This window comes from Coenobita brevimanus, chromosome 51 (assembly GCF_032717465.1).
Source record: "Coenobita brevimanus isolate Jiangsu-jjx chromosome 51, ASM3271746v2, whole genome shotgun sequence".
Classification (NCBI taxonomy): domain Eukaryota; kingdom Metazoa; phylum Arthropoda; class Malacostraca; order Decapoda; family Coenobitidae; genus Coenobita; species Coenobita brevimanus.
In genome coordinates, this window is record NC_137004.1 from 38,671,144 (window position 1) to 38,696,258 (window position 25,115).

A 25,115-nucleotide genomic window follows, 5' to 3' on the forward strand; every position below is an offset into this window, starting at 1 on the left:
CACTCAATGTAAAGCCACTTGAAAAGGAAAGAAAAGTAATAAAAAGGGACAGGAAAGATGGAAGAAATAGGAAGACAGGAGGGCAGACACAAAAAAGAATGATAAAGGTGTAGGAGGAAGTAGGCAGCACTACATCAAGTTAGTGGATGATGGTCACCACCACCTACCACTACATATAACCGACAAATATATATTAAAGCTAAGCATCAAGGTTCTAAAAAATGACTGCTGTACATAAAACCTAACAATATATATTAATGCTATTTACAGTGTTGGCCTGTTATGAGAAGATACAGCACCGACTTACACACTGAGCCACTACCGAGCCATCTCTCTCCCCCATAGCATTTCAGTCCAGCGCCTGTGTGAGTTGTGGTTATAAGCTTGGATAACCCTAAAACCATGGCACTGCAGCAGCTGATAGTACATCCAGAACAACTGGTACACACTGGCTGCTCCCAAGTCCACATCTGACAGGAAGAAACTTATTAAGTCTAGCATAACTGACATGAGGCACAAACATCTGCTCCTATAACCATCAACCAATATGCAGTACAACAGAATCTCACAATAATGGACCAACTAGGGGCAAGCCTGATCCGATAAAGTCAAAAATCCTTTATATTTGATGGTCCCCCCCCTTCAGGTGGTATTTCAAGGAAATATTTGAAAATAAGAGTACAATAGCATATTCTATACTAAAAATGAAAACTATACCCATTTTACACTAACTTAGCCCATAATTTTTACCTTTTGCAGTTTATTTCTTATCCCTGTCATTGCATATCATGAAACAACATGTACTGCACTCTATTTTATATCACTGTCAATGGTAGGTGGGAGCACTCACCATCCACTCACTTGATATAGTGCTGCTCTTGGGTGCCTGCCCTCTCCTCTCTTCCTTCCTTCCGCTTCTGTCTTTCTTACCTTCATTCTTTCCTCTTCCTTCTTTCTGCGGGTGACTCTACACTAAGTTTTATGTCAAATGGTTTCCCGAACGCCAGGAAACCATGTACTATGCTGGGTGGTAACCATATAACCAAATTATGGTGCCTGGTGGTTTAGTGGGTAATTAAGGCACTCCAGCCGGATTGAGCCTGTGCAGGTTTATATCCAAGGGATGGCTGGGGTTTGTTGCTTACATAATACCACCTAGGGATGAGTGAAGCTGGTCACTCTCATTGTAGATGTCAGGAGCAACTTGCCCACCCCCATACTCCTATGCTCCTCACGGGGCAACAGGATTGGATGATGATGATGATGATGTTTGTTATAGCTGACAAGTCCAGTGCCTTCGTAGTGCCCATTAAATCTGATATCCAGTCTATCAAGGGACATTAAATCAAGGTTTTACTCTAATTCTCAAAAAAACAGCAGGTGTAATGGCATATTTTCAGGACTGTTAAAGTCAATGTAGGTCTTTATGTGGCCTTCCAAGTCACTGCGCGTCTAATCATGCCTGTGACGATGTGTGGAGAAAATCTGCACTACTGGTGTTATAATTTTTGATATATCACTTTTCATATTCTTCAGTTACATTTGGGGCCTGTAAAGACAGGTTACCAATATCAGCCATACTGTGACAATGTTTTTTGAGGTTGCTTAGTTTTAGGTCTTACAGGACATGGGTGTGGTGGGCAAAGGTAAGTGGTTGGGACAGGTTGAGATAGTGGTTGGTGATAGGAAGTGCTGGGGAAGGTATCTTGTGAAGATGAGTGGTGTAGGCAAACTGTGCATATCAAAGATGATGGTGGGGGGGGGGGGAAGTGGAGTTGGGAGAAAGGAATGGATGAAATGGATGGATAGAGTGGGCAGGGTGAGTGGATTGGGTGTGTGGGATGGGTCAGTGGAGTGGATGGACAGGATGGGGAGGGTGGGTAGATGGGTGGGTGGACAAGGTGGGCAGAACAGGTGGATGGGGTGGGATGGATGAGTAGGTGATTGGGGTGTGAAGGATGGGGTGGGGTGGGTGGGTGAGTTGACAGGTGGATAGGGTGGGTTGGGTGATTGGATGGATGGGTGAGGCAAGGCAGTTTTCATCCTCTTGAAGCTTATTTTCCATAGCTCAGTGACAGAACACATTACCATGATTCAATATCCCTTACATAGCACTTCTTCCTGACTAGCACGAAGTTCTAGTTTAATCTTGTGTTATACTTTGACATCCATGATGGACAAAGGGCAAAATTATGCCTAGTTAAAGTGGTGAGAGCACAGTACAGTTCCACTGAAACAACTTGCCTCCTTCATCATCGTGGTGGACCTCCATACCAATCTGTTTAATGTTTTGGAGGAGGCTGGGGGAGTTGAAGAACATGTCCTGAAAAAAATCTAGTTCTGAAAGCTCCACATCCATCTTGATGTAATCAATAACCTGACTGGTAAGACCTGCCATTTCCAGCAGATTCTCGTATCGGTCCACCTTACCTTTCTGAAAAGTGTTAATAGCAAGTTACATGTAGACAAGAAAACTCAAAGTTTTTGAAGTAGACATGGACAAATCATGAATAATAACACATAGAAACACCTACACCCACACGCACCCACCCACACACACACACATACACAAACAAGAGGTAAAACTAACTGAGATAACTGAAAAGCTTACTGAAAAGAGCAATAACAATGAGATATATACTGCGAAAAATTTGAAAAAAGCCAGAAACTGCAAAAATCTGCATTCATGTTGAAAGGACATGATAAACAGGAAATATGAGAACCTGAGACTCTAAAAGAATTGGTAACAGATTATTACAAAGATCTGTATATAAGGAGGGAAATCCAAAGTATGATGAATGCAGAGTGGAAAGGGATGATCTACTAAGAGAATGCTGGGACTACCAACAAAAAGAAGAAAATCTAAAAGATGAGGACAAAGGACAAGCACTTTATAAATCAAAAATAGGAAAAGCATGTGGCCCTGATGCAATTAGTAATGAAGCCGTAAAGAATGGAGGTAGAAGCTTGATTAAATCAGTGATAAGAATGATGAAAATTGTGCATATGAAGGAAAATATCTCTGAAGACTGGAAAAAGACATATACCGGTACTATATTAAGAATATATACAATGGGGAAGGTGACAAAAAAGATTTGACTACAGTAATTATAGAGGAATTCACCCAGATACACATATATGTAAACTATTTATCTAGCTATCTGTTTCTAGATGCCTCAATCCCGTAAGGGGTGGCCACAAACAAATCTCCTCCATGTCACCCTGTCCAATGCCATATCACTGCCCTGCTCCCAGCTCACACTTCCCTCTCTGATATACCTCTCCACTTCATCCCTCCATCTCATCCTTGGCCTCCCCCTCCCTCTCCCCCACTCCACCTCACTCACATACACTTTCCTCTTTAGTCTCTTGTTCTCCATCCTCTCCATAGGTCCAAACCACCTCAGTGTATTTCTCCTAATGCTTTCTATCATCCACATCCACACCACAACGCTCCTTCACTCCCTCATTCGTCAGTCTGTTTCTCCACATAACCACATGCTCCTCTCAAATAACTCATTTCCACTACTCTCACTCTTGACTTGTATCTTTCTAACAAGATCCAAGCTTCACTTCCATACATTAGGGATGGTATCACAGTACTGTCATGCAGCGACTTTTTTTACTACCATGCTCAGTTCCCTGTTCCTTACCACTGCTTTCAAAGAACCAGCAACCTTTCTTCCCTGTTGTACCCTTTCAAGCACTTCACCCTCTAAACTTCTATAGTTACTAATCACATTACCCAAGTACTGTACTTAAATGCACTCACATTTACCATTTCCTTTTCATCCAACCACACTCTACCTTCAGTGGCTTCATTTCTCTTGAGGATCACAATTTCACTCTTCCCGACATTCACCTTTAGATTCCACTTCTTACACACTCTCCCAAACTCATTCACCAAGCCTTGCAGTTCCCTTCTGTCTTCACTTAACAGTACAGTATCATCTGAAAACAGTACAGGGAGCTTCCGAACACTGTCCCTAATCATTAGGGTTGCTCCAACATCCACTGCCCTACCTTGTACCTCTTTTATAACCTCATCAATATACAGATTGAACAGCCTTGGAGACATGACACATCCCTGTCTCAATCCAACATTCAAATAGAAAAAAATATATGTAAAGTTTGAAAAAAATATTATCAAACAGGGAAACAGAAAAATTGGAGAACATGTCAGAATACCAGTGTGGAGCAAGATATAGATCAACAAGAGAGCACTCATTCACAATAAGAACGGTTATGGATGGAATAGAAGAAAAACATTATGATATCACAAGAATATTTGTTGACATCAGCAAGTGTTTTGATACACTTGATCTAAAAGAAGTAATGAGGGAACTGTGCATGAAGGATAAGAGGTAGGCGTTGGAGACTGATTTATAAAATGAACATCAACTGTACTTTAGTGCCACTCACAGACCTGGGATAATCTGTCGACACAGCAGATGTTTTCAGAAATATAAAGGGAGCAGAATTTAATGTAATGAAGATCAAAGGAAAGAAAGAACAAGAAGTCATGATGAATGAGAAACCACTTTAAGGAACAAAAAGTCAGAAATACTTTGGGAAAATTATAAAGGATTGTATTAGATAAGATACTGAAATTATGGAAAGGATAAAAAAAGCAAAAGGTGTAGCAAATACAGTAATAAACCTACTGAACAGAAAAGAATTAAGAACAAAAAGAATACAGTTGGACCTAAAACTTTATGAAACATGTGTAGTATCTTCTGTGTTGTATGGAGCAGAAGTTTTGAAACCCCTGACAGAAAATCAGAAAAAGAAATGGAGCATATTCAGTCTTTTTGAGAAAATTATTCAAAGTGCTTCGAACGTCACCCAAATGTGCATTACTAAATGAACCTCAATCAATTAACACATACAGTGATGCCGTATCCACTTTGTGTGTGTATATATATATATATATATATATATATATATATATATATATATATATATATATATATGTGTGTGTGTGTGTGTGTGTGTTTGTGTGTGTGTGTGTGTGTGTGTGTGTGTGCTAAGGGATCTGTATTCAGCATGTGTTAGAAATGTAGTACCGTAGGGTAGTGAGACCTGGCAGTAAAGGAAGAGGATCTTCGCAGGCTCAAATGTACAGAAATGACAATGATAGGTGGATGTGCAATGTGTCCCTGCGTGCAAGGCGTGGGAGGGGGGGCTGGGACTGGGTTTACGATGAAAAAGTTGAAAGGTAGGATGGGACTGGAGTGTATTGGTGTTGTGATGAGGAGAGGTAGATTGAGATTGGTTTGGGCATGTTGAGAGGATGGGGGATGATAACTGAGTGCAGAAGGTGAGAGGTAGACCGAGAAAGACGTGGGACGAGGTCATTAAGTATGACCTCAGGGATAAGGGGCTGAACAGGGTGGCTGCCATGGTATATATATATATATATATATATATATATATATATATATATATATATATATATATATATATAAATCGATGGGCATCGCTCTCTGGAGTTGAGGCCAGCGGCCGCCATCTTGGTTGTCCCAAGACGATCGTCGACGCACGTGTTGACGCTTTCAACAGTGTACGGTTTTTGTGTTTTTTGCTTGAAGTTGAGACTATGCATGCTAGTTTGGAGATAAAACAACCGATACAGTTAATATTCAACACCATGCCATTGTGTGCAGCGATCAACTGCACCAACAGGCGGTTTAAGGAATGTGGACTGACGTTTCATCGGTGAGTATGCCTAGAGCTGATATATATCAACTCCATACCTATCTCACTTTATTCTTATTATTTTAAGGCACCAAGGAATGCATAAGACACACACTGTCCTGGCTGAGGTCTTTTGAAAAAACTGGATTAATGTGATATCTGAGTTCAATGTTCAATTGAGCCTTACCACAGGTTCAGATTGTGTATGTATTTATAGAGAGCAAATTCTGCTAACACTCGAATGTGCTAGAAAAATACTGTGGTACGGCATAATTGGCACTGGATTCTTTATCCATGCTTCCCTATTCTCTCTGTCAGTATATTTGTTGGTTGCATTTTCTTATAGTAGGGCAAACAACAACAACAACAAAATATGGCTCTTCTGACTGTTTTGATGATCAGTGGTAAGAGTGTGCGAAGCTTCGGAACGTTGTTTGCAAAGGATGCTGATTTCTTTGCAGGGTGCCTTGCCAGTCACTGCACATGCGTCAGCGCCTGCTACCGCCGTGTTGGACAATGTTGGACGGCAGCAACTGTTTGTGCAATTGCATGGGCACATACTGGACTGTCCAGCGAATCATAATAATTTATTTGCGGTGATCAGATGTATCGCATATTGTTTTATCAAAATTAGGATGCATCATCTGGCCAAGAGACGAAGCTGAATGGACCATCGCTTAGGAAACAACTGTCCAAGTTGATCGTATTCAGGCATGAGTGATTGTGTATGCTGTATATATACAGTATGTTGGATTACGACTATTGTATTGCGCTATATGCGATCTCTCGCCACTGCACCGATATACAACTTCGTCATTTACACCTACTCGCTCGCAATAACCTCGGATATTTGGCTTCTGCTCTTCAATAGACTGTAGTTGTTTGTTGGCAATTTGAGTTATAAAAAAGGCCGTACGCTAAAATAATACTTGACAGTACGAAAAAGGCCGGCGTAGACGCATCCAGCTAATTGGAAGTTTACCGATGGGACACTGATGATATTGGCATCATTTGTATTTTGACACCATAAGGGCGACAGTGGTATAGTAGTTTTTTTTTTTTTTTTATTACTAGTGACTTAATTAATTTTGTGGCAGTAAATGAGAAACTCTCAAACGTAGGTGCTTCAGTTTTGATGGAAGTTCTACGTTTTTCGGGTAGCGTTACGTGTGTATAAACGCTGGCGCTTGGGCTCGATGGGACGGGGACCAAGGTCCAAGATGGGACCACCGAGATGACCGCCGTCGTCGCGCACAGGCTTCAGTCGCCCATGTGTGGTCGTACACGGCATCCCCAATCCATTGTATGTACAGTATATCAGTAGCGATTCCGTATCCACTTGTATATAGCCTACAGTATATATCGATGCTCTCCATACTATAGACTTCAGTGGCTTGTAGCTGTAAAGTTCAGTGCAGATGAGACAGGCCTACATGTATAAAGGAAGCACATTTTTAATAATGAAAATCACGTTGGCATGACACACCGTGTTGCCTCTCTGCCAGGTTAGTGTAGTTGGAGTTGAACGATGACGGACACACACACACACACACACACACAGGAACTCAGTTGTAAAATACATCCATCGACGTCTTGATTGTTTATTGAAAACATCAGTTACGTCCTGCCCTCTTGGTGTCTAGTTTCTAACCATTACGAAGTCGCTGGGAGAGAGTCAAAGGGTGATGAAGTGTACCAGGTGTCAGGCACGTCACGCCGAGTTAATATCTGTACAGTACACCATAGGAACTTTCTCAGCGCTACGTAGCACATTAGCAATGGGAACTACTGCATCTCAGCACAACGCTGCATATTCGTGAGAGGATCTCTATCAGCACTACACAGCACACTGGCAGTAGGAGCTATCTCAGCAACTGTATCACACAATAGCTATATATCTAGGCATATAGTTATACAGTACATCATTTTTCATAATTTTCTCCCCTGGGGAAACAAATCTCCCAACATGTTATAAAAGAAGAGATTATTAAAAGATAATAAAATATTAAAATAATATTGATAGTGTAAGTGGATACTAAGAAAATGGTATACAATTAATAGTGGGTGACCACTATACTATATATAACAGTATACTAGTTAATAAGGACAGAGCCGTAACCAGAACTTGAAAACAGACGAGGCGAGCACAGCCCTACTAGGAGGGTCCAGGGGCATTCTCTCCCGGAAAATGTTATTTAGCCCTAGCATCAAATACTGCAATTGCAAGTGAATTTGAACAGATTTGAATTAAGTAACTCGAAATTTTTTTTAAAAATCTTGCTACAGTTGTATGTTCCGAGTTGGACTGATCCACTCCCGATGACTCACCCACAAGCACTGCGGGTTGAGGAAGACAGGGATCAGTTAAAAGTTGTGAACGCGATCAGAACAAGTCCCTGGACTTTGGGGTGGGGGTGGATTGAGCAGGCTGCTAAAGGAGGGGAGGGAGAGAGGAGATGCCAGACGAGGCGGCTGCCTCAAGGTTGTTACCGGCATGAAGGAGATATGTAAATCTAATTATAGGAGTCCACGTGGAATTCAGTATTAATAATAAATGAGGTGTAATTAGTGTGTACACAAAGAGAATGATAATTAGATCAGTTTATAATATGATATGCCAAGAGTAAAAAGTTATAATTTGGGTGACAACAAGAATTATGAATATACAAAAATGATTATAAGATGGTTATGTGATATTGATGAATAATAAAACTACATTGATGTGTAGGCTACAGAGAAAGAGAATGATAATTAGATCAGTTTATAATATGATATGTTAAGAGTAAATTATTATAATTTGGGTGACAAGAATAGTGAATATACAAAAATGATTATAATATGGTTATATGATATTGATGAATAATAAAACTACATTAATATAGCAACTCCTTATACAGGATTTTTCAGTGTCTTCGTGAGAGAAAGAGATCAATAATATGATAAAAAGGAATGCTATATGTTCAGAATCATAATAGTATGATACTGTAATAAGGAATGCACTGTGTTCAGAATCATAATAATAGTACCGTATGATATGAAATGCGATATGTTCAGAATGCAGTGAGTCGTTTCCAGCTAATCAGATGCAAGAGATCTTTTTAAACTTTTCAGCGATTTTCAATGCACCATTTAAATAACCACGGTGGATGTCCTCATGTCTGCACCCAACCAACACTACATAGGTGGAGATGGAGTTCCTCTGAAGTTGACGGTGGTGCGGTTTGTGGTTGCTTCTGGGCAGCGGGTAGTGGGGCTGTAATGTTCCCTCTCAAATTTCCTCAATTTCAGGATCAGGCTGTGTACTCGTCTTCTTCACATCACTTCCAGATTTAACAAGTGTCGCTGTTTTCCCTGGTCTCACGTTTCTTTTCGTCTCTTATTTCATAGATTATTATTATTATTATTATTATTATTATTATTATTATTATTTTCATACGTCAGCTATGTTTCATTCAGTAGCTGTACATCAAGGCATATATGTACATCATCATACATAATAACTGTATAATAAATATATCAGTTTAAAGGTATCCATTGGAAAATGGGATATGACAGGTTTTGCTTATTGACGGCGTTTTAGGATCGTTGCCTACGTCGATAGCAAGGGAGACTGCTCTTCCGTTCCTGCTGTTGGTTGACCAGGATCTACATTCAACACTTTTTTCGTCGTAAAGCTGTTACATCAAGGAAGTCGGCAAACATGACTCATTGAATACCATGACATAAATATAGGATAACATGACGTTACCGTAGTTTATGAAGGCAGTGGAAGAAAAGACGAGTAATACGGAGATGAAATTGTATCCGGCTAGTTTCATCTTTGCGTCATCCATGTTGCCTTAACTTCTCACTCCCACATGTCAAAATGCCTCTGCATTATTGTCTTTACATCAATTCTGTATGCTGCAATAAACCCCACTTAGGTACTCGCACAGAAATTACCTTCTTTTTACCATAGCGCATCATACCAAGTAACTTGGAGCCCTTGTAGTTACTAATGCCAACACTGTAGAATTCTATCATGTCACTTCGCCTATGGTTTCCTTGAGTAGTGGTTGGATCAAAAGCCACAACCTGGAAAAACAAATGTATTTTCATTGGTTTACCTTGGTCTGATTATTTTTATCTGTAGGCCTTAGGTGTATTCAGTTCAAACTAAATTTCGGAAAATCTTTAGCATTTTGAGCCGTGAAATTTCAATCTTAATTATTCCATTCCTAGTAACAGTGAAAGATGAATCAATGTGTTTTAAGTTTTAATGCTTTCTTAATAACAGTGAGACCAAAGACTCAATGACACTAAAGAAAAAGTAAAACAGGCCGCCTCATCTTACGTCTAAAACCAGTTCTTTAAAGAATAGGTAAACTAACACCTACAGCCATTAGTTTATCCCTTTTGATTCAAGGTGATGATCTTTAGTGCAAGTTTGTTCTTGCTGTTACCAGATGATATTATTCAACTTAGGAAAGGACACTTGTATCTAGGGGGTTTAAATCTGTACCTAAGCCTCCAGTTAGAAAAATGTATACAAAGCTGAAAGAAATCGTCAGGAGATGCTGAGAAAGAAAATACCCGAGTCGTTCTGGGGATAAATGGCCCTGGGTACAGTATAGCAAAGATATGGCACGTCTCTCTCTCTCTCTCTCTCTCTCTCTCTCTCTCTCTCTCTTACCTTACATCCAAACTCCGCAATCTCGTCCTCAAAAGACCAGTCATCCCCAACACCGAAGGACAGAACGAGGCAGCGACCCGGGTGAATATCATAGGCAGGGTCGAGGCACACCAACTTCTTGCCTCCTGCGGGTGCTGGTGGGGTCCCGCCGAACTGCCGCTGAAGCAAAATACACGAATTCATTACCTTTTTAGCTCCTTGAATTCGATGGTGCCCTTCTTCAGACTATTTTATTCAGTCTTGGAGATACTTTTTGAACTGGAGGAGTTTAATATAGACCTCGCTAACCCTTACACTACAATAAGTCTTAGCCAAAGCTCAATGAAATAATCTGTGAACAGCACGAATGAAATGAAAAACTGTCAGAGATCGAAGAAGTTAACTCCTGCAGTGACTAGCATGTTAGTTTCGACCTGACAACGATCCCCAACTTCTCTCTGCTTAGTTAATGGTTGGGTGTAATCATACTGTAAGGTCGATTTGACAAGTAACCAAGGAGACTCGATCCTGCCTGATAAATTCTGACTTTGCTGTGTGACCATGATCTTTGATATTTTTCTGTGACCATGACCTTTGACTGTTCTCAAACTAGAATCCTTTTGTTCTTGCTAAAGCTGAAGTCTTTCACAAAGTTTGGTCTAAGATCAAATCTGTTTAAGCTGACCTTGACATGTGACCTTGTCTTCTGACCTATCATTCTAAAAAACATCAGGCTAACCGTTTCACCAAATTTAGTTGAAAATGAACAAAAACTTTTTTAGTTATTTACACACACACACACACACACACACACACACACACACACACATATATATATATATATATATCTATATATATATATATATATATATATATATATACACACACACACACACACACACACACACACACACACATATATATATATATATATATATATATACACACACACACACACACACACACACACACACACACAAAAGTGCTCATGGGCCCTTCGGGCCCCTCGCACTTGCTCCTGCGGAGGGCTCTCGTGCTGCGTGCTTGCTTTCTCGTGCTTCACACTCGTTTCTTCCTGCTTCTCACTCGTTCCCTCGCGCTTCGCGCGCGCGTTGCGATCATTTGGGGAGGCGGTGGCTGAATCAGTAGAGAGGCGGCCTGCGGTTCCTAATGGACCAAGGATAGAATCCCGGTTGGGGCAGGGAACAGTTTAAGGATTTGAATTTCCTAAAAAAGCAGACTTTTCTGATCTACCAGATGACCCGCCGACATTTCATAAAAATACCCCCGCTAATACCAATACACCAATGCTGTATGAGACAGCCCTAGCATGTATTGAATATGGATGTTGGGTGTTAGCGCCAAAGTGGTGACATGTGGAGGTGAAGGAGGACTACTGGACCTTGGGATAGGTCACTGCCCCCGAGAAATAGGCCCTGAAACCTTTGTCCAGAGTCGGACACTTAAAAAAAAAAAAAAATCAGGTAATCCAAGTCACGTTTATGTGCTGTTCTAGTCTAACGCTGTCACTTGGATTTTTTGCAGCTAACCAATTGATCGTGTTATTTGCAGCTTCGGGAATGGAACCCAAGTTGTCTGAACGCAAGTCCGAAACACACACACAGACACATGGTTACTGCTATAGTATATTGTAGTTGTAGCTATGGGCAAAAAATTCTATGGAGATCCTATGCTGGGCGCTGGGAGCGGCTTTTTTGGGTCAAAATGTGATTGCTCATTAAATATAGTGAAAGTTTTTCAATCGTGATGGGACCAAGTTTTTCACATCAGCGAATTTTTTGCGATTTTTGTGCCAATTTTCGTGCGATTTGAATATGTAGTTTCGGCTGGCCAAAATACTCACGCACACACACACACACACACACACACACACACACACACACACACACACACACACAGCTAGTACTATAGTATATTATATATATATACAGTATATATATATATATATATATATATATATATATATATATATATATATATATATATATATATATGGTATATATTCTATTTAAAGTTTTAAAGTCTTTCCCTTTTCCTCAGGCTACGCTGACGATTACAAGGAGTTAAATTTGTCAGACTCACTCACCAGGTTTTTGCACGGAGCCTCCTGGCGGTTCATGTAGTTCCTCAACTGTGTCAGGTTGGCCAGTGGCTGAATGAAACACTTACGGTCCGTCAACCCTAAAACCAACACAATTAGTTCTCATAACCAACTTGCCTTTGTGAGTCACTGAACTGAGTTTATACTTTAATACTTTAGGATTTCTTTACTGGATTTTTAAAAATTGACATGGGATAGTTTGTATAAAAGTTAAGGTCAAGGGCTTATGAGCTTTTGTAAATATATATGTGACATGGTGGCCAGCTTGAGTAACGTACCTAAATCCCTAATGCAGACTTTGAATAATAGGAGTAGTACGGCTCAAATATGGTAGGAAGAAGTATCTCTAATAATATGTCACTTTGGAACCTACTATACACCTGTGCAGCGGAAAATCTGGGTTGGTGGGGTCTTGGTGTCACTGGAGTAAGAGGGGACGACCCGCTTACAGTCAACTAAGTGAATTTTAAAGTGAAGAAAATACGACAGTGATTTGTGATAATATATAACTATTACGGACATTTGGATAACCTGTAAATTGAGTAGGATAATTCAATAATGCCACCTTAGGTTGTGCCTGTGAGCACCGCTCTTTAGTCATGATGGTTGTCTGCACATTCCTGCTGTTGACTGGCCTTAATATGACTCATTAGATCACACGAAACCTAACCCGATATTGTATATGACAAGTCTGTACTGAGGGTCATAAGTCAGAGTCAAGGTTTGTACAGTACTTCAGCTGGTTACCATCAAAGACGAATAGGCCTATTCCAGGAACTTAGTCGTACCATAAGTAGCCTAAGTGAGCGAGACTTTGACTGGCAGAAATGGGTAGTGTGTCCAGTTTTATTCTAGTTTTATATTATTCAGAACTACAACATACTGTATTGCCTGTACTCTCCATATGATATATAATAAGAATTATGAGTAGATTGTAACGCTGGTACAACATCTTTTCTTGTATGTGCAGTAGGTGATATGCAAAGAACTCCTTAACCTCAGAAAACTGTTAATTTTTTACTGCTTACCATGAACATACTGGTACTTCGATGATTGAGAGTTTCCCTTTCTGTAACATAAGAGTCCATTATTAATTGCATGAATAATATAAAAAATGTTGTTTAGATCTGAAACACTCTCTTACCTGACTTTATCTCAGTTATTGCGTAAGAAATATATGGTACACACAAGGCCACTTAAAAATGAATTAAGCATTAAATTCCTCCGTATATTCTTTGTGTACTGTATCTCGAAACACTCTCCTTATCATTATTAGGAAAGCCGCTACTACCATAAGCGTACGGGAAGGCATTTAACTGATAGGGAGGGGGGGAGGGACAGGAATTCGCTCTGAAAATGCTCGAAGTTGTTATGATCTATTAATAATTACAACTAAATATGCGCAGTACAGGAATGTATGACTATACTGTAAAAAAAAGAAACTGATGTATAAATAATTTATATACTTAGAATTCAGGTTCAGATTTGTATTCACATGAGCACTTTTAGTGAGTACAGTAATTCTATCTATCTATCTATCTATTGCCAGACGCCTCAATCCCGTTCGGGGTGGCCACAAACAAATCGCCTCCACGTCGCCCTGTCCCCCGCCATTTCACTGCCCTGCTCCCAACTCACACCCTCCTCTCTCACATACCTCTCCACCCCATCCCTCCATCTCATCCTCGGCCTCCCCTTCCCTCTCCCCCCCTCAACCTCACTCACATACACTCTCTTCGTCAGTCTTTCATCCTCCATCCTCTCCATATGGCCAAACCACCTCAGTGTATTCCTCCTAACGCTAATTAATGTAAAAAACAAACAAACAAACCAGTATAGCTGACACTCTTAAATGAAGTAGAATACCTTCATAACTCAAGGATTCGAACATCTTGAAACATAATTTGTTTTAAAAGTACTGGTAGCCTACCCCATAAGGTGGATCTGTCCTGAGTAATCAGTTTCTGCTTAAAAAAGAAAAAAAAAATCTTTGTTTTGGAGGGGGGGGGGTAGCCCCTTATACACCCCACCTCGTACGCCTATGGCTGATACGTTCGAGGCTCTCCCTTAATCAGAGACAAGACATTAACTAGCCATCATTGCAAAACCTGCATGATAATTTTATAATAACTGTGCTAGCACAGACTGGATTGCCTGCTATCACGTCGATCTGTATGATACCGTCCACCTTCCTTCAACACTCTCCGTTTTACAGGCACAACAAAATCAACTAAGTCAATGAAAACAAATATAAAACCAGGAGCTGATACAGAGGCAATCACACAGTATCAAAATAATGAGCTGAAATGAACAATCGCGGCAACTGCCTGTCAAAATATTAACACTCATGGTCGGACAGCTCTAGCATTTTGTTCCAGCTATCGCCGTGCTATATTATTTAGTTAAGAATGAACAAAAAGAGCCAGAAAGTTTTAATGTCTCAGCCAACCCTCATATGACTGAATCTGTCTACAACGGACGACTTTATTTGACAGTGAGTCATAGGAGTCTGAGATTGTTAAGCCTCTGAGTTCACTCTATATCTAGGATTCTCTCTCTCATATTCATAATTTATATAATAATCTCGATAATATAACCAGTTTGATCTGTCAATATTCTTAAAATATTGCAGAATATGGAATACAGTTCTAATGGGTGACAGAAGCGAATGAGGGTGTTAGTTCTTAGCTAACAAGTATAAAAAGGCTTGTATTCTCGTCGGTTATGGAAGCTCCCTAACACCTCCTCCTCATCCACCCGGCATTTATATTTTGGATATAACTGGTTATTATCCTTTTGTACGTTATCTAGCCTATGCACAGTATGGCATTATTACAAGGATTTATGTAACACAAAACAGGACAGTAAAGTGTAATAAAAATAAATCGCTTAGGAAATGGTATTAGGGAGCTTCTTCAACTGACGAGAATACGGGCCAAAGGCATTAGAAGGAAATGACACTGAGACTAACCTGAAATAAAGGATAAGGCCAAGACAGAGCAGCCCACCCACACCAAAACTCCTCACTGCCACAGGTTTCATATATGATGCTGAGGGAGGCGTGGCTTCTGGGTGTTAAAAAGTAGCTTCTGAAATGAATTAAGAGAACTACATACAGTGCCTATAGACACATTCATGCTGCAGTGTAATACATTACTGGCGTTGTATAATCAGTCATTTATGAAAACGGAACAGGGTGACTGGATACACGGTGTGATATAATTGATTAGCTTATTGAATAATTTGCTACCTGAAGGCACATGCTTCTGTAATGTGAGAAGTTTTAAGACTGGACTGGGAAAGAGTGGAAGAACGTTGCCCTTGACGTGGCTGACGGAATCTAAGCAGTATACTTGTCTGTCCTGCTAGTAACGCGGCAGTAACTCGTGCGTTCTTAACCCATTCAGCTTGGAACATCTTTTTCGTTTTATGCATGCTTTCTTTTGAAGATTTTATTAAGCTTAGGATAGAAGTTTTTGGACAGGAGGGGTTAGATATAGCTTTAACAAACTCCTTCAGTATGCGAGGCTATTTCCAAGTTAAATAAAAATAATTTGGTAATAAATAAGTGGAAAGGGAAGTTACATGGATTCAGTGGTTTAGTTTTATACGTGGGTGCAAGTGACTAGCCTTTCCGGACAGCTCGATAATGACGACCAACACAAGTATTTACATCACCGCAACTCAAGCTGTGAATGACGCCGATATTATTGTTTTGTAAATCTGCCTAGTGTTGTTTTTGTGTCTTGTACCGCAGAGTCCTGAGTTCTTTCTCTGGCCATGCATAAGTTTTAATGTTGTTGTTGTTGTATATTCTCCCCACAACGTGGTGGGGAACGGGCAAACATGAGAGCCCGTCAGGGAAAAATGCAGAAAACGGCTCCAGTGAAGGAGCAAAGCGCGGACGGCAGACTGGCAGACAGGGCAAGGGCGGCAGAGGAAGGGAACGAGGCGATGGTGGTGAGGCAACAGCCCGACGATCGACGAGGCGAGGGGGAGAGAGCGGTAGACTGCACGGCGCCGATGAAAGGGGCGCCGGCATGCTCAGGTGGAAATCCCCAAACGACTCGGCGGTGGTTGGCGGCCGGCTGCTCGGTGTTCACAGAGGGCAGAGAGGGACGAGAGCGTGGTAGACTAAACGGCGCCGATGGTGAGGGCGCCGAAGCTCAGATAGAAGCGTCCCGAACTCTGCCCTCAACCCCCATTCACTCGCTCCAGCTCTCCACAGCAGCAGGTGGAAGCGTAGAGGGAAGGCCCAGTCCAGGTGGACACAAGGGCACAACCCCGGTCAAGGTAGTGGCGGAGGGAGGGTGGTCGGCCATGGAAAGGGCGGACGAGCTTCAACCTCCTGGTGGGCTGACCAGGGCACCCCGTAGGTGGAGAGGACAGGCCCGTCCTTCAGCTGAAACGGCTGCTGTGGAGAGCTGGTCCCGCCGGGAACAGCGGTGGAGGTGTTGCCTCGGCGAGAGGTGGACTGCGAGTGAGTTTTGATGAATGTTTTAACTCCTTCAGGACGAGGATGTCATTTCTAAACTACATTAAATATTTTGGCATCAGAAAGGGTAGCACACACACACACACACACACACACACACACACACACACACACACACACACACACACACACACACACACACACACACACACACACACACACACACACACACACACACACACACACACACACACAGACACACACACACACACACACACACACACACACACACACACACACACACACACACACACACACACACACACACACACACACACACACACACACACACACACACACACACACACACACACACACACACACACACACACACACACACACACACACACACACACACACACACACACACACACACACACACACACACACACACACACACACACACACACACACACACACACACACACACACACACACACACACACACACACACACACACACACACACACACACACACACACACACACACACACACACACACACACACACACACACACACACACACACACACACACACACACACACACACACACACACACACACACACACACACACACACACACACACACACACACACACACACACACACACACACACACACACACACACACACACACACACACACACACACACACACACACACACACACACACACACACACACACACACACACACACACACACACACACACACACACACACACACACACACACACACACACACACACACACACACACACACACACACACACACACACACACACACACACACACACACACACACACACACACACACACACACACACACTGCCGTCGGGGTGAAGGAGCCACTTGACATGCTTTCTAATCCCTTCAACTGACTCATTTCCAAAGCTGAATAGATCGTTTGACAGTAAGTAGAATTTAATACAGTATGGTTCATATATTACGCAACCCAATTTTTTATGCTGCGAAGATGGCTTAACGTTATCATTGTCTACCCTGTATAATTTTTTTTCTCGTTTACGCTTTACATGCATTCTTGTCTTTTTTTTTTTTTTTTTTACGGTTATTGTTTGCATAGTTAATTATACTGCGTTTACTCTAACTTGGCCTAAAGTTGTCATTCCTCCATCGTGAATGTTAAGTTGTAACAGTAGATTAACACTAAAATATGAGTCACGAAGAAGTGCTATGAAAAGGATGTAGGGCCGTAGTATACTGTCTTTTGCAGCCACTGAGCTGCGTGAAATAAGCTACAGAAGGACGAAAAGCTGGTCCAAGTTAGAGTTGCTACGTGAAATTAACTGCACAAAAACGAACATTTTGACTAAATTAGAGTAGCTACGTGAAATATACTACAAAAGGACAAACATCTGGGCCAGGTTAGAATAAAAAAGGTATAGCATTGTCATGGGGCAGCAAAGCTGTCGTCACCCCTCACAAAATTGAACTGAGCCATCCCCACATCAGAGAGAGAGAGAGAGAGAGAGAGAGAGAGAGAGAGAGAGAGAGAGAGAGAGAGAGAGAGAGAGAGAGAGAGAGCAATATTCGGTCACCTGTGTACAAAGCGTCCTTGGGCTGAAGTGGATTATGCTAATGATATACGTTCAGCCAGGTGTGCTTTGATTTGAGTATCTAGTTGTCCTTTTTTATGATTTATGAAGTTGGTTTCCTTATGTAGAAAAAATGCGTAAACATAATCCCCCTTTTTCCCATTCTGATATATATATATATATCTATCTATCTATCTATCTATCTATCTATCTATCTATATATATATATATATATTATCATCATCATCATCATCATCATCATCAGCCATTACAAGTCCACTGCTGAACAAAGGTCTCCCCCAACCTTCTCCACGAATTCCTTGACTGAGCCAATCTTTGCCACGTTTTCCCTGTAAATTTCTCTATCTCATCCCTCCACCTCCTATCTGGCCTTTTTCTGCTACGCTTAGAGTCTCTCGGTGTCCAGTCAGTCAACCTCTTGCTCCATCGATTATCCCTTATTCTTGCTACATGGCCTGCCCACCTCCATTTCCGTTCTTTTATAACTTCTATAATATCTTTGACTTTAGTCTGCTCTCTCACCCAAGTTGATCTTTTCCTGTCTCTTAAAGATATTCCCAACATTGACCTTTCCATTGCTCTCTGAGAACTAATTATTTTCCATCGATTTTGTCAGTTTCCAAGTCTCACAACCATACGTCATAGCTGGAATTATACATTTATTATATACTTTTCGTTTCATACAAACTGGCAAGCTACTTTTCATAATGTCCCTATGTTTACCGAAAGCTTTCCATCCAATTGTAATGCGTCTTTTTATTTCGCTATCATTATCTTTCCTTAATTTTAGTATTTGTCCCAGGTTTGTACTCCTCGACTTCTTCAAGATTTTCTCCACTTATTCTTATGACGTTCTTTGGTGTTTGAGGTTTAAACATTACTTTAGTTTTACTCCGGTTCATCTTTAGCCCTACTTTGAGACTTTCTATGTTCAGGTCATTTAACATTTCTTGCAATGTCTCTGCTGTTTTTGAGATTAGGACAGTGTCATCTGCAAATCTTAAATAGTTTAGTTTCTCTCCATCTATGTTCACTCCTTTGTTTTCCCAGTCTAGCCTTCTGAAAATACTTTCTAGGCATGCTGTACATAACTTTGGTGAAATTGTATCTCCCTGACGCACGCCCTTCTCAGTCTTAATTTTCTCAGAGTACTTATGTAATTTAACTGTAGCAGTTCCCACTTTATATATGTTTTCGAGCAGTTTTGACAATGTTCTCATCCACTCCTTGTTCTCGCAATGAATTTATAATTGCTATGTGCTCCACTGGGTCGAAAGCCTTTTCGTAAACAAAACCTAAGCACAGCGGTTTATTATATTCTGTAGTTTTCTCAATTAGCTGATTCATTGTGTGTAAATGATCAGTAGTCGAGTACCCACTTCGGAATCCTGCCTGCTCACGAGGTTGGTTTTCCTCCAAATATGTAGTTATTCTGTTTGTAAGGACTTTAGTGAAGAGTTTGTAAATGACTGATAGCAAGCTAATGGGTCGATAGTTACTAAGGTCTTTTGAGTCACCTTTTTTGTAAAGTAAAATAACTATATGTTTTGGGAATCTTATTCTTTTTTATACATTGAGTAAATAAGTGAGCAAGCCTATTTTGTACTTCTGCTCCTGCATCCAACAGTAAATCTGCTACTATTCCATCTTCTCCCGAAACTTTCCCTCTTTTCATATTTTTGAGAGAATTATTTACTTCGTCTGGTGTTACGGCAGGTATTTCACTTGTGTCAACTGAAAAGTTAGCTGTTGGTACTACTGTCTTTGATGCATACAGTTCTTTGTAAAATTCTTCAGCTCTCTTCAACATCTTATCTCTGCATTTAATGACTTCACCGTTTTTGTCTTTTAGTGATGTAATTTGTTGCTTTCCAAGTGCCATTTTACGTCGGACCTATTTCAGACTTTTTCCTTTTTTGATGGTTTCTTTGATTTGCTCCATGTTTCTCTTTCTTTTTTCTTCTCTTTGTCTTTTGTTGGTAAGCTTATTTAACTCCGCTCGTTCTATTTCATCTTTCTTTGTTTTCACTTTCATTTCTTTTCTTTTTTTCATAAGCTCGAGTGTCTTTTCTGAATACTTCTTGGCTTTGATTGTATTAGGTTTTCCTACTATCTCTGCTGATTCTTTTAGCACTTTTGTTAGTCTGTCATTCAGCTCATCAATGTCACATTCAGCATTACTGAGAGCTTGAAATCTGTTTCTTATTTCCAACTGAAAGGCTGCTTTGTTTTCGTTTACTTTTATTGGGCATATCTTTTTATCTTAAATAATTTTCTTTCTTTCACTTCCGAAATTGAATCTTGCTGTGCAACCCACCATTCTATGGTCACTTCCGATATTTACTTTGTTGATAACTGTGACATTTGTGATCGTGTTATTCTTATCTGCTATAATGAAGTCGATTTCGTTCTTTGTTTCTCCATTTGGGTTTCTCCAGGTCCACTTTCTCCCTGTTCTTTTGTGAAAGAATGTGTTCATTATTCTCATGTTAAACATTTCTGCAGAGTTTACCAGCATTTCTCCTCTTTCCTTCCTTTCTCCCACTCCAAATTTTTCCATACATGCTTCTCCATTTTTTGATTTTCCAACTTTTGCATTGAAGTCTCCCATGAGCATAGTATAGGTGGTCTTTTCCTCTTCCATAATCTGGGAGATGTCATCATAGAATGTTTCAATTTTTTCATCTGAGCTCTGAGAAGTTGGTGCATATACTCGTATTACTTTCAGGGTATATTTTTTGCACAGTCTGATTACAACCACTGCTGCTCTGTCAGATGCACTACTGAATTTAACGATGTTGCCTTCAAGATTTCTATTAATTAGATATCCTACACCACTAACTCTTTCATTTTCCCATCCTCTGTAGTAAAATAGGTGGTCACTGTCATCGAGCTGAATTACTTTTTCTTCTTTTCTGTGGGTCTCACTCAAACCTGCAATATCCCAACTAATGTTTTCCAGTTCAGCCATTAAGTTATCAAGTTTGTAATCTTCAGCGAGGCTTCTTACATTGTATGTATAGATCTTCATGGATTTAAGAGTGTTTAATATCCCAGTCTCTAACTTGCCACCACAGTGCCTACTCACTTTCTGTGGCACACTGCCCGTAAGCACAGGAGGCAGTGCGGTTGGGCCTTTAGTAGACGATGATTCAACAGGAACGCTCGTCAAATTAAATCGAAAAGCGTAAGTTTGCAGACCATCCGATATTTTTCAGTTTGATTCTACCTAAACGTTGATGTTTAATGAGGCATGTATGTTTAGTGATGGAGTTGGGTGTGTAAATAAAAGGCTTTACTTTCTGCCAATCTGAACTTTCAGCTCAAATTGTGACTAAGTTTAATAATTTGGCCATTCTACATTTTTGGTGTCGTATGCTGCACCCTTGTCAAGATTGTTCCTACACGCCTGCGGTAGGATTCAGGTTGAAATATACCGCCCTGCCTTATTCTTTTGGAAACTGCAAGCTAATCAAAAACTAAGTACCGGTACCACTATGATTTGGGGTATGATCATTTAGGATCAAATTTGGAAATATTTAATCAAACACGCGTAGAATTGTCTGAATTTTCCACAAAACTACACCAAGTTTTCTTCCTTTTTATTTTCATGTTCAGCCTTATAAGCTCAACGTTGTTTTCTTTCATACCGGTATTAAAGGTCACTCATCTTCCATAACATAACATGTATTCCCCCCCTCTCCCCCCCACACACATTTGCATTTCATCATAAAACCCTTGATCTTAAAATATACAGATTCCAGCATACGATATGTACAAAATATAAACATTTATGCAACATGTCAGACCCGAGCAAACATGGCTTTTCTTCTCTCCGTCGTGTCAATAAATTCGTTCAGAACCGCCTTCAGATCAAGACTGTCAAGTCTCGTAGAATGAACACTTAAGTGGTTTAGCAGGTAGTGGGTCATTGTGCTCCTCAAGCAAGCCTCTCAATCTCTAGATAGAGTTCATCCATCCATCCATCATCCAATCCTACTTTGCCCCATGAGGAGCGTAGAAGCCCGGGGCTAGGCAGTTGGTCCTAACATTTAAGATGAGAGTGACCAGCCTCACTCATCCCTATGAGCAATAAACCCCAACCACCCCTTGGATATAAACCTTCACCGGTTCAATCCGACTGCAGCACAATAATTACCCACTAAACTACCAGGCGCCAAAATTTGGTTATATGGCTACCACCCAGCGTAGTAAATGGTTTCCTGGTGTACAGGAAATCATTTGGTTTGTCACTCAGTGTAGAGTCACCCACAGGCAGAAGGGAGAGGTACGATAACAAAACACAGAAACATAACTATAAACACATTAGAGAGAAAATAAACTCACAGGCCAGAAGGCAACAGAGAGCTATTGACAACACTTGGCGAATGACAAGAACAGCATTGCCACACAACGTAAACATTGAAACAATTCATAACACTACCACGGTGCGTCTCAAATAGTTGTGCCAACAAGTTTTAAGATAATATTCGACGTATAATATCATCTTTTACTTACAAACTTGATCAGTTTCATGATTTGTTATTGAACTCTCAATCTTAGTTGAAGTTTTGACAGATTGATATACAGAAAACATTGGGGGGCTATAGCCCCCCTAGTCCCCAGAAATTACGGCCTTGTAGTATATATATATATATATATATATATATATATATATATATAGAATGGATGTGCCACTTACAATCAAAGCAATAAATATGACGAGCAACTGTCATTTTGTTTTATCTATTCTGGTGTTATGGAACGATTGGATAAATTCTGTGCCAAATCTGTGTATGGTACCACATATCTCTGCTTACTATTTAAGTGCAAAAATACTCCCTCCCCTCATCTCACTTGCTCCAAAAATCAAAATAGGTGAAGTAGAACGATGCGGAGAGTGTATGACAGCGTGGATGGCAGTCCTTCACTCACTGTGTATACGAAGTATATTATCTCCCTCATTCATATAAATTTCAGCAGTGTCGTGTTCAGCATGCATTATAAATCAATAAAGAATTTTCACGACATGCCGTATACAACTAGATTCGACTGAAGCCGTAAATAAGTAGCCTACCATCGAAAGAAGAGATCTAGTGTACAGATATTTCTTGTAAATCTGTATAGGCTACTTTGTTATTCACAAGAAACTTACCAGGACAGAGCGGTGCAGTTGCGTGCTTCCCCCTCACTCACTACCACAGCACTGTCCTTCGCCACACTCACCACCACTCGCTTTTCTACACCAGTGTCGGCCAGCCCAAGGTCCCTCACTCCGCCTGCCAGGGTATGAATTATTTGCACTTATACTGATCGTTTGGGAATGGTGGGCATACAAAAGGGGAAGAAATTTGACTGATGTACACAAATGTACTGTAATACCTCGTCTATGTACTGTACATACTGGATAAGCATATTACCTGCACATAACTATACTTAATGAGTTTGCGTCGTGAGTTAAATGCTGTTCTGCACCCACAATCTCCCACCCCACCCACGGAAGGAGAGCGATGTCCTCACAACATTGGTTTATCAGTGGTAAATCTCACTCAGGCTCAATCAACCACCCCTTTACCAAGAAACCCCCCTTCCCCCTAGCCCCAAGCCAGTGTCATTCATTCCCAAACCGTCCCATCTGTCCCCCAGTCCAAAGCACCCTTCCTTTAAAACCCTTATCACTATCCAGAGTAATGCACAGGACGAACTCTGGAAGGGGTCTTCTTTATCAGCGCACCTTGGCAACAACATCATTCACACAAACCACAAAGCCAGCCAGGAGACAGGACATGCGTGCTGGGCAATCTCCAGGTCCCGTCCTCCCCCCTTACTGTTTTTTAACTAGCCCATACCCCACTGACTGGGCTAATGTATGGCCCGGCCTGCACTATATGTGCAGGGAATCTTTGAACGAACGAACGAACAACACCATTCCTCTCAAGCATGAAGAGAGAGAGAGAGAGAGAGAGAGAGAGAGAGAGAGAGAGAGAGAGAGAGAGAGAGAGAGAGAGAGAGAGAGAGAGAGAGAGAGAGAGAGAGAGGAAATCGACCTGTAAATCCTCTCTCCCAGTTTCAGTATTCCAGATGAAGAAGTTGAAGCTATCGGCCGTCCAAACATCACATATGCTGCCAGGGAGGATCACCAAGACACTCCTAGCAGCCGTAAATGAGTGACAGACGACACGACAGGTATGGGTAAAAATCAATGCGAGGAACACAGACTGGATATCACTGTACAGCTGGGAGGCGGAGTGCGGCAGGACGAATATAGAGATCAAGACTAGATACATACTAAAGTGAGAGTTGTGAGGTGGTAAACTGAAAAAAAAAAAAAAAAAGCTGGAAAGACTGTGGTAAAGTGGCAGGGAGGATAAAACATAGTGAAGATGTGTAGTGTTTGAAGTTGAAAAATAAGTATCATAAGTAGGGTATTATAAGAACCAAGGGGATGGGTGACTCGAAAAGTAGCTTATTTGATAACAAGAGCAAAAGATTAAATATCTGTCTGTCTCTCTGTCTATCTGTCTGTCTGTCTCTGTCTGTCTGTCTGTCTGTCTCTCTCTCTTTCTCTCTCTCT

General features: G+C 40.9%; 1 protein-coding gene across 1 annotated transcript; it reads right to left on the minus strand.

The window, feature by feature from the left end:
• Window positions 1-291: 291 nt before the first annotated feature.
• On the minus strand, window positions 292-23,732 carry LOC145400118 (putative methyltransferase-like protein 24). The gene is made up of 8 exons (XM_080272629.1): window positions 23,697-23,732; window positions 15,442-15,559; window positions 13,499-13,539; window positions 12,456-12,550; window positions 10,370-10,528; window positions 9,640-9,771; window positions 2,245-2,434; window positions 292-470 (listed from the first exon to the last, which is right to left on the minus strand). The coding sequence occupies exons 2-8, from the start codon at window positions 15,510-15,512 to the stop codon at window positions 319-321; spliced, it is 840 nt and encodes a 279-aa protein (XP_080128755.1). The 5' UTR covers window positions 15,513-15,559; window positions 23,697-23,732; the 3' UTR covers window positions 292-318.
• Between the last annotated feature and the right edge of the window lie 1,383 nt (window positions 23,733-25,115).